This window comes from Megachile rotundata, chromosome 4, assembly GCF_050947335.1.
Source record: "Megachile rotundata isolate GNS110a chromosome 4, iyMegRotu1, whole genome shotgun sequence".
In the NCBI taxonomy this organism is placed as follows: Eukaryota; Metazoa; Arthropoda; class Insecta; order Hymenoptera; family Megachilidae; genus Megachile; species Megachile rotundata.
Window position 1 is genome coordinate 16205224 of NC_134986.1, and position 10178 is coordinate 16215401.

The 10178-nt window shown below is 36.6% G+C and overlaps 1 protein-coding gene across 2 annotated transcripts in view; it reads left to right on the forward strand.

Annotated features, from left to right (window-relative positions):
• Positions 1-7122, forward strand: part of LOC100882999 (telomerase-binding protein EST1A) — a 184160-nt gene extending 177038 nt beyond the window's left edge. For both annotated transcript variants that reach the window (XM_003703923.3, XM_076530467.1), the window contains one exon: positions 320-7122. In XM_003703923.3, coding sequence (XP_003703971.2) covers positions 320-456 — 137 coding nt within the window. In that variant the 3' untranslated portion in view covers positions 457-7122. The remainder of the gene's footprint in view (positions 1-319) is intronic.
• Positions 7123-10178: the final 3056 nt, after the last annotated feature.

Below are 10178 nucleotides of genomic sequence, written 5' to 3' on the forward strand. Positions count from 1 at the left end.
TGAGATACTTTTATGTCATGAAAATTTTGTTGAATTATATATATATATCAAAATTAGTCATTCTTTATTATATCTCCGTACCAGACACTTTTTTTTTAAAATCTGAATGGGGCACCTATCTGGTCTTTTTTATTAAGTTTCAAGCTTTAAATTGATATGCTACATGTACCATTTTGAGCAACTTTTATGTCATGAAATTTTGTTAGAATTAATGAGTCTCAATTACCAGGGTCTGAAAAAAAATTCTCAGTTCGAAGGCTTCTTTCAGCAACGTTAAAAAGAGCTTGCAAATCTAACGAAATCGATACTTTTGTCGCAGAAGAAGGTCAGCCGCGACGTCTCCGAAGAGAAGTGGTCCTATTGACAGAGGACAGGAACCTGAGGGTGAAGGCATTGGCCAGGGATGTTCCTGTCAGGGAGGTTCCGGACTTCATGCAATGGGCCGGTCTCGGCTGAGACGTATCGACCAACCGACACACCCGCTAACGAAAAATCTCCCGTAAACCCCCCGCCGAGTAAACATTGACCAGTAACAGCAGCAGCAGCAAGAGGAGAAAAAAGAAACGGAGAGAACGCGGAAGGAAGAACATAGGATCGATCTCGTCCTCGCGGATCATCGCGATTCTCCCCGAACGAGGAACGTGGCCGATCAACCTGTCGTGCAACATCGCGTTCACGTAAGTTCGTCCTGATTGTCGTGCCTCTTTTTTCGTGGTCACGCGTTCCCTTCTCGGCACGGCGAGGATACCGGAAACGAGCAGATTAATCGCTTCGTCGCGTTGTTTTTTCCAACGACGAATGGTCGCTCGGGCGAAACCAGCGAGGCGAGTTCGGTGAGCGCCAGTCTCGTCGAGCGGAGAGGAATGAAAAGACGGTTCGAGCGTGTACGAGTCACGAAGCTCTATGGAATTCTTGCTTTTACCATCCGAAGCTGGCGAACGGAAGTTACCTCGGTAAGGGACGATGATGGATTTCGTCGAGGCGGAAGGATGCTCGGAAAGTTGGTTTTTCGAAGGTGATCGGATCGACGAGAGAGAGAGAGAGAGAGAGAAAGAGGGAATGGAAATGATAGGTAGATAAATAGATAGATAGATAAATAGAAGCGTCGGTATTTTTACACACGTGAATATTTTTTGGTTGATTTTTATCGATGACGACCGCCCACACACGCGGCCGGCTTCATTTTGTGTACCTTCCTTTTATCATGTTTGTAACAATCTATACACACGTATATATAGATATATATCTACATGTATATATTTGTACGCACTTTTGAATATTGTATACGCCGTATGCGGTCGTTGGAGGATGCGTTCGGAATCCGCCTTGTGTTCTTTGCCTTTCATTCTGCTTCTCTTTTTTTTCCCTTTTGCTTTTCACATGCCGTCCTTAGCGAGAGACCCCCCTTTACCGAATCGTTCCTTTTGGAATTCATTGTTTCTCTTCCTTTCTTCTTTTCCCATCAGCCTCCGTTTTTCCGACGATCACCGCGGCTAGCTGTTGCTTTTCGAAAACTTTTCATTTTTTTTCTCCTTGTATCCTTTTTTAGGCGATCTTTATCTTTCGATGTATTTATTTTGTGTTTTGCTCTTTTTTTTTAGAGGAACTGTGACACCTTGCGAGTTCAATTCTAATTTTCGGTCTTCAATTTTTTTATGTAACCTTGTTATTTGATATAACATTGTTATTTAATATTATAACATTGTTATTTAATATTATAACACTGTTATCTAATATTATCTATAACACTGCTATTTAATATTACTCATAGTTATTCGTTGCTCATAATTTCGTAATTTTCAACCTGTGAATCAAAATTTTCAAACAGAAAATTCTGCATTTATTCGAATAAAAGTATCGCAAGGTGTTGCAAGGATTTTTACTTGATTTTTTATAAGAATTTACGCGCGACGAGGATACGTTTTTACAGCACAAATTGCGATCATTTTAAGAAATAGAGTAGATCACTGTACTTTTGCATTTTTCAGTTAAACTTGTAAAAATCGAGCCATATCGTAGAGGATCCTTGGATCCTTGTCTTTTTCCAGCGACTGCGAGCGTCTTCGAAGCTGCAAGATTTTTAATCGACTTGCAGTCGACACGAGTTTGAGACTGTTCCTTTCGTTCACTAGACGCCATTTTGTTGGTCGACGCCATTTCGCGCGCCGGAACTCGACGGAACTTCTTTCCTTCCTAACACACTGTTACTTCATTAATAATAACTTTGTCAGTAAAACATTTTCCTGAAATTGTTCTGTTAGTTAATTGCAAACGATCTTAAATATTTCTTGTCAAAATTGATCAAATCTGTTAGTGAATAATTTCACATTATTTTAAAATAATCTTGTCGAAATTGTTTCATGGATTTAGCTGTTCACAATTTACCTAATCTAATTTACTTTTAAACAACTACCTAACCTAATTGACGTTTAAACTTTGCTAATATTTTAACATTGTTAACATTTTTTTTTTGTTAAAATTTCCGTCAAGTCAGCGCAGAAAAATGGACGATTATTTCAATATCAGTTAACTCTCGTTGAACGAAGAAAGAAAAGCTTTCCATAATGATGCTCGAATTGAGACAAGAGCCTTCGAAATTCTCGGTGACGATTTTTCGCGACAGCTATTTCCCTCCTGTTTTATTCCACCCCTGTGACCCACAATCTCTCTTAACCACTAACACTTGACACGTTTTAATTAATCCTACGAATCGAATGGAACGCAAAGAATATTAATATCGCACCCATGCTTAGAGCTCTTCAACCTCATAATTAAATGCACCTAATTGTCGCGTTCGATTGAAAATAACGCGGTATAGGATTAAAATCGTGACTATTGTGGGGTACAGAGGGTAACACGTTGACTACTGGCTATCAAATTTAATCGATTGCAGTTGAAATTTAGTTTTTCACTGTTTTGTATTTTTTAGTAATTTCGTATATTTTTATTGGTTTCTGTTATATCATATTAATTCATTGAATTAAAAAGACGTGTGTGAGACACACTGTAATTATAATTATTTATGCAAAATTTTGTGAAGTTTTCGAAATTTTCTGAAATAACATATTTTCTAAAAGTGTGTGTAAAGGTATAATTTTTGGAAATTTTCTAAAATTATGAAGTTTGAGGACCTGAAGGGTCAACGTGTTAAAAAAGAAATCAACCAAACGAGAATTTGCATGCATCAGGAGTGAGAGGCGAAGGAGGCGCGAAAGTAATAAAGAAGGGAAAGACGTGAACGTGTCCTTATTTTTCAATGAAATATAATAGTTACTTAACGATAATTAGTAAATCCTGCGGATGAGAGAGAACGAATAAAACTGAAAACGATCAACAGACATACACTGCAGAATGTAATTATTCTTCGTTCTTATTATATTTTTTTTTTCTCTTTTTTAATTGTCGTAATTAGTTGTATATCATCGTTTCTATTAATGTTACATTTTTAATTGTTTAGCATGTATGCGTATAGATAGACGATTAGCTCGATGATAGATTTATCCTTGAGGCTGTTCTTAATACGTTCTGTGTCGCGTAGAATTAGAAGATTTTTAAAACGAGCTGTCTCAGAAACATCTCATTATTTTATTAGAAATCGTAGATCGAGTCGACGAATATTCTCTTAACGAAAAATTGTTACTTTTTAAACGGTGGGCCACCGGTGACCCACGAATCGTGGAACATATTAACTCTGCGATTTTTCTTAGCAGAAGAAGATATTGAAGATACTCGAAGAAGATTTTCGAAGACAACCTTGTTACAATTTAATGATCGTTTTTAACCCTTTCATTACTGTCGGCACTTTATAGTTACAGAGTAAACTACATTAGATGTTAACTTTTAATTTTTCAAGATTATGCATTAATGCAGGATTCAGTGATGCATTCATGTTCAATTTTTAGATATCTGCAAGGTTTTCAAATGATTATGTTATCAATTTGTCAGGTTTGTAATTTTAGTATAGTACAGTAAATTCAAGATTATGTCATATGTAACATATGAGTAATTTTCTAGGCAAGTTTATTAACACTGTACTTCGCTAATTTTGATAATAATATTTTTCATGCTATAAAAAAGTATGTTAATGTGCTTTTTATGTTGACTAAAGCTATGTATCTACATTATTGATTATGTATAGGAAATTTAAAAAGTCACATATGATACACATGTAATAATAATTGTCTACATATGTTACACTATTGATGTTCAACTCTACTCATCACTGTATTTAATTGATTTTGTAATTCATATCCCTTATGTCATAAAAAAAGAATATTAATCAAATGCTTTTTTATGTTTGCTCAAAATTATGTATCAATATAATTGATTTCGTATAGAAGATTGAAAATATCACATATGATACATTGTCTACATATGTTACACTATTGATGTTCAACTTTGCTCATCACTGTATTTAATTGATTTTGTAATTCATATCTGTTATGTCATAAAAAAAGAACATTAATCACATGCTTTGAAAATTAAAGATATCACATATGACACATATGTAATAATTCCTTGCATAAGTTACAATTTTGTAAGTTAGTTATCACTGTATTTGATTTTGTAGAACTTCTTTCTTATAAAAAACGAATTGTAATCATCTTTTTATTTTTATTAAAATTACATACTGGTATTAAAATCCCACATATGATACATGTGTAATAATAATTGTCTAAGTTACACCATTAATTCTACTTACTGTAATTAATTTTGTAAATTATATTTCCTTAAAAAAGAACTTTTAATTATTTAATTATGCATGTTATCAATTTATCAATGACCCCATAAAGTTTCTTTGTTCCCAAAATAATTGAATTTCTTAAATAAATAATTTGCAAAAATCACGTTGCAATAATATTGCAAAATGTTTCGTAAGGAAAGGGTTAAAGATCGTCCATAGAACCCGACCAACTTAAATTACCAGTTTTTACGCGGATCTTCGAATATTTTGTTTTCTTCTGGCAGATAAATAGCGAGTGCGGCAGAGAGAGAAAAAGAGAGAATGCAGCCAGCCAGAATCAATCGTGTTCGATGAGAACGATCGTTGCCGGCGCCACGAGGCAATAAATCGAACAGATTTATGAACATCCTTGCTCGAATCCCTGTTTCCCGTTGATTTGTTCGTTAACAGTTCCCCATGGTGCAATAACGTGGCAAGGTGACGACGTTCTCTCCTATCGTGGCGTTTCATTTAATTCGATGACTTTGATTTTGATCGGTCGTGTATTGAAACTGCAAACATTTCTTCGAACTTTAATCATTATCGTTTCGTCATTAATCAATATAGTTCGAATTTCATCCATTTATCAATTTATATATAACTAGTTATTTAAATAAATCTCAAGGGTAGCAATCAGTGTGAATAAATTTTAAAAATATCAGTCAATATAATTTGAATAAATTGCAACAGTTAAACTTGACAAAAAAAGTATTAAACTTGACATCAAAAAATTAGATGAAATTCAACAAATTGTCGCAGGATATTCGATAAACTCGATGGGTCAAAATCTGTGAATAATTTTGAAGGTTTGAACATAAACATTAACTTTTGTTATAATTAACAGGATTTATACAGGGTGCCTCAGAACTAGTGTAGGTCTTTGAAATGAGGGGTAACTGACGTGATTCTGAATACGATTTCCCTTTGCGAAAATGAAGTTCGAAGCTTAGTTTTTGAATTGTTAAGGAAAAACGCGGACCAATCAGAGCACGAGGATTACGCATGCGCAGATGCGAGAACGTCAGTTTCGGATAACGCGTAGTTATCCAACGCGTGGATATTCAACACGTAGTAATCCAACGCGTAGTAATGCAACGCGTGGTAATTCTACGCGTAGGAATCTAACGCGTAGTAATTCAACGCGTAGTAATCCAACGTGTGGATATCCAACGCGTAGTAATCCAGCGCGTGAATATTCAATGAGGAGTAATCCAACGCGTAGTAATGCCACGCGTGGTAATTGTACGCGTAGGAATCTAACGCATGGTAATCCAACGCGTAGTAATCCACCGCGTAGTAATCCAGCGTGTGGATATCCAACGCGTAGTAATCCAGCGTGTGGATATCCAGCACGTGGATATTCAACGCGCAGTAGTCCAACGCGTAGTAATGCAACGCGTGGTAATTCTACGCGTAGGAATCTAACGCGTGGTAATCTAACGCGTAGTAATCCACCGCGTAGTAATCCAGCGTGTGGATATCCAACACGTAGTAATTCAGCGCGTGGATATTCAGCGCGTAGTAATGCAACGCGTGGTAATTCTACGCGTAGTAATTCAGCGCGTGGATATCCAACGCGTAGTAATTCAGCGCGTGGTTATCTAACGCGTAGTTAACCAACGCGTAGTAATCCAACGCGTAATAATCCAGCGCGTGGTAATCCTTGCGCTCCGATTATTCCGTGTTTTTCCTCAATAATTCCAAAACGAAGCTTCGAACCCCATTTTCGTAAAGGAAAATCTTATTCAGAATCACGTCTGCTACCCTCAGGGACCTACACTAATTGCGAGACACCCTATAAACAGTCACAAACGATTACTGGCTGGCAAAAGCGTGAAAGAACAAAAAGATGTAGGATAAACGACGTATAGATTGTTTAAGGGCGTCGATGTTTATGGCGATTTATCAAGTGCGATTTAATGCGTATCTTAACGAAAGAAACGTTTAAATAATAATTGTTTAAAATTTATACCGTGAATGTATCTAGGAACGAGTACGAAAACACGCAATTATAAAAAAGTACACAAAAATACACACACACACATACACATGTCATTCGTCACCGATTTTATTCTCAAGATTCCCGCAATATCAATATTATGCGTATAGTAATAAAATATGTAATGAACGGAAGGTTCGTTTGTGTTTCGTCTCAGGAAGAGAGAAGAGCAGAGAGAGAGGGAGAGAAAGAGAGAGAGAGAGAGAGAGAGAGAGTTGAAGCGATGCGACGACGATTAACGACGAATATGATGAAAATAATAATAATGAAATGAAAGACTATGATGCAGCGGTAGAATTTTTAGGCTAATCATTTATTACACTTATGAGGAATGTCACTATTATAGTGTTACCATTTTGATTATTCAATAAAACGCGACGTTGACGGAATCGCTGTTAAATATACGTGTTTTCTTTATATTTTCCTATCATTTCTTCTTCACTTATACACTTCTTTATTATAGACAAATGTTCACGATTTCGGGAATATTGTCTTCCATTTTGTATAGAGTGCTAACAAGATGGCGGACACTCAGATTGTACATCCAAACGATTAAGGTTATTAAAACGAATTTGTTCTTTATTTATTGTTGGAAGATTTGACAAATTTTAATCACAGTAATTTGTCAAGTTAAGTAAATTTTATTTTAAGTACTTTTTTACGAGATTATTTAGAGTGCTACAAAATGGCGGACACTCTCAATATATACATTTTTAGCATTTGAACAAATTAACTTATTCTTCATTTTCTATTGAAAGATTTGGCAAATTTGAATCATAAAAATTAATCAGAAAGTTGAATAACTTTATTTCGAATACCTTTTCACAAGATTATTTAAAATGTTACAAAATGGTGGATGTTCTTATGATGTACATCAATGTTATTCAAAAAAATTAACTCGTCCTTTAATTTCTGTTGGAAGGTTTGACAAATTTGAACCATAAAAATTAATGAGAAAGTTGAATAACTTTCAAATACCTTTTCGCAAGATTATTTAAACTGCTACAAAATGGTGGATATTCTTATGATGTACATCGATGTTATTCAAAAAAATTAATTCGTCCTTTAATTTCTATTAGAAGGTTTGACAAATTAGAATCATAAAAATTGTTCAAACAATTGAATGACTTTATTTCAACCGCTTTTTAACAAGATTGTATAAAATGTTACACAATGGTGGACGTTCACACTGTACATCCTGTGTAACATAACCTAAATTATAAAAACGACTTCCTCTCCTCTCTACCGCATTTGTACATACTCCATAAAGCTCATAATTATCCTCTCGTCTAAAAAATCCCTGATTGCAGTTTTGTATTACAGGTCAGACCCGACTAAAAATCCGTAATAAACATCTAAACGGGTAAATTAATTTATTCACCGCGTTAAATTAATTGGAATTCAATTTTCAGTATACGGTAATGATAGGTTACGCGAGAAGGTGTGATACAAAATGAAAGCATAGGTTATGTACTCGTTTACTCTAGAACGTAACTCGACGATACTTTATAGAAGCATCGAACTATCTCGCGGTATTAATGCCCGGATAAGCGGTTATTTAACATACTAAGTGAGTAACCAAGTCAGAACAGCAATATTATACTTCCTTAATCTGTATCGTATTCCGTAAAACTGTATCGTTACATTATTCAAACGTCCGCGGATATCCAGCGCCATATTGTGATATCGGTAATTATGTGCACAGTTATGTCATAACGCTTCGGGACTGCATTCCAGTTTATTTCGAGGAAAAACTTCTTTTTCTCGCGGCAATGAAAAGCAATTTCTCTCGCATGTTGCATACCGTTACGCAGACTCATCAACGGCATCAATCACTCAATTTTCCACGTTACACAACCAAACTTCTGGCTTCCCAGATTTAGATGTATACTGTGAGCAATGATCATTGCCAGATCGATCATCTTTTGAAATTTCGATAAGTTTCGCATAATGATCGGTACGTAGAAGTGAAACGCTTAGTACTATGTAGAAGTGAAACGCGAGATGCATAGAAGTGCAATGCGGGTAGAAGTACAATGCATGGAAATGCAGTAGAAGTGCAAGGTATGGATAGATCACGCGATGCGTGGAGATGCAGCGTAGGAGGACAATGTGTGGAGATGAAACGGGTAGAAGTGTGTAGATAGATAACGTGGAGGTACAACGCAGGGAAGATGAGACGGAGCGTGTGGGATGCATAGAAATGCAATGTCTAGATGGATAATGTATGGAAGTGCAACGCAGGGGGGAGCGGTATGTGGAGATGCAACGTGTAGAAGTGCAATGTGTAGATAGATAATGCATAGAAGTGCAATGTGCAGGTAGACAATGCATAGGAGTGCAATATATGGAGATGCAACGCGTGGAAGTGCAATGCAATGGAGATGCAGTGCATAGGAGTGCAATATGTGGAGATGCAACGCATGGAAGTGAAATGCAATGGAGATGCAGTGCATAGGAGTGCAATATGTGGAGATGCAACGCATGGAAGTGCAATGCAATGGAGATGCAGTGCATAGGAGTGCAATATGTGGAGATGCAACGCATGGAAGTGCAATGCAATAGAGATGCAGTGCATAGGAGTGCAATATGTGGAGATGCAACGCATGGAAGTGCAATGCAATGGAGATGCAGTGCATAGGAGTGCAATATATGGAGATGCAACGCATGGAAGTGCAATGCAATGGAGATGCAGTGCATAGGAATGAAATATGTGGAGATGCAACGCATGGAAGTGCAATGCAATGGAGATGCAGTGCATAGGAGTGCAATATGTGGAGATGCAACGCATGGAAGTGCAATGCAATAGAGATGCAGTGCATAGGAGTGCAATATGTGGAGATGCAACGCATGGAAGTGCAATGCAATGGAGATGCAGTGCATAGGAGTGCAATATGTGGAGATGCAACGCATGGTAGTTCAATGCAATGGAGATGCAGTGTATAGGAGTGCATATAACGTTAACTGCATAACGCGTAGAAATGCAGTGGGTAGAAGTGCAATGTGTAGGTAAAAAATGCATAGAAGTGCAACACATGGAGATGCAACGCATGGAAGTGCATAACGTTAACTGCATAATACATAGGAATGCAATGGGTAGAAGTGCAATGTGTAGATAGATAATGCATGGAAGTGCAATGCATGCACATAGTGATGCAGTGAATGCAACATGTTAAATTGCAATGGAGATACAATGCATAGAAGTGCATAATCTTGTACCTGCATAACACGTAGAATTGCACTCCTTCATAGTGCAGTCCATGCAGATGCAACATGTAGAAGTGCAATGCAATGAAGATACAATGCATAGAAGTGCATTAAAACATCAGCTACAAATGCAATGATTAGAAGTGCAATGCATGGAGATAACACATGTAGAAGTGCACTGCAATGGGGATACAGTAGAATTGCATTATAACGTAGCAACATAATGAGTAGAAACGCAATGCATGAAAA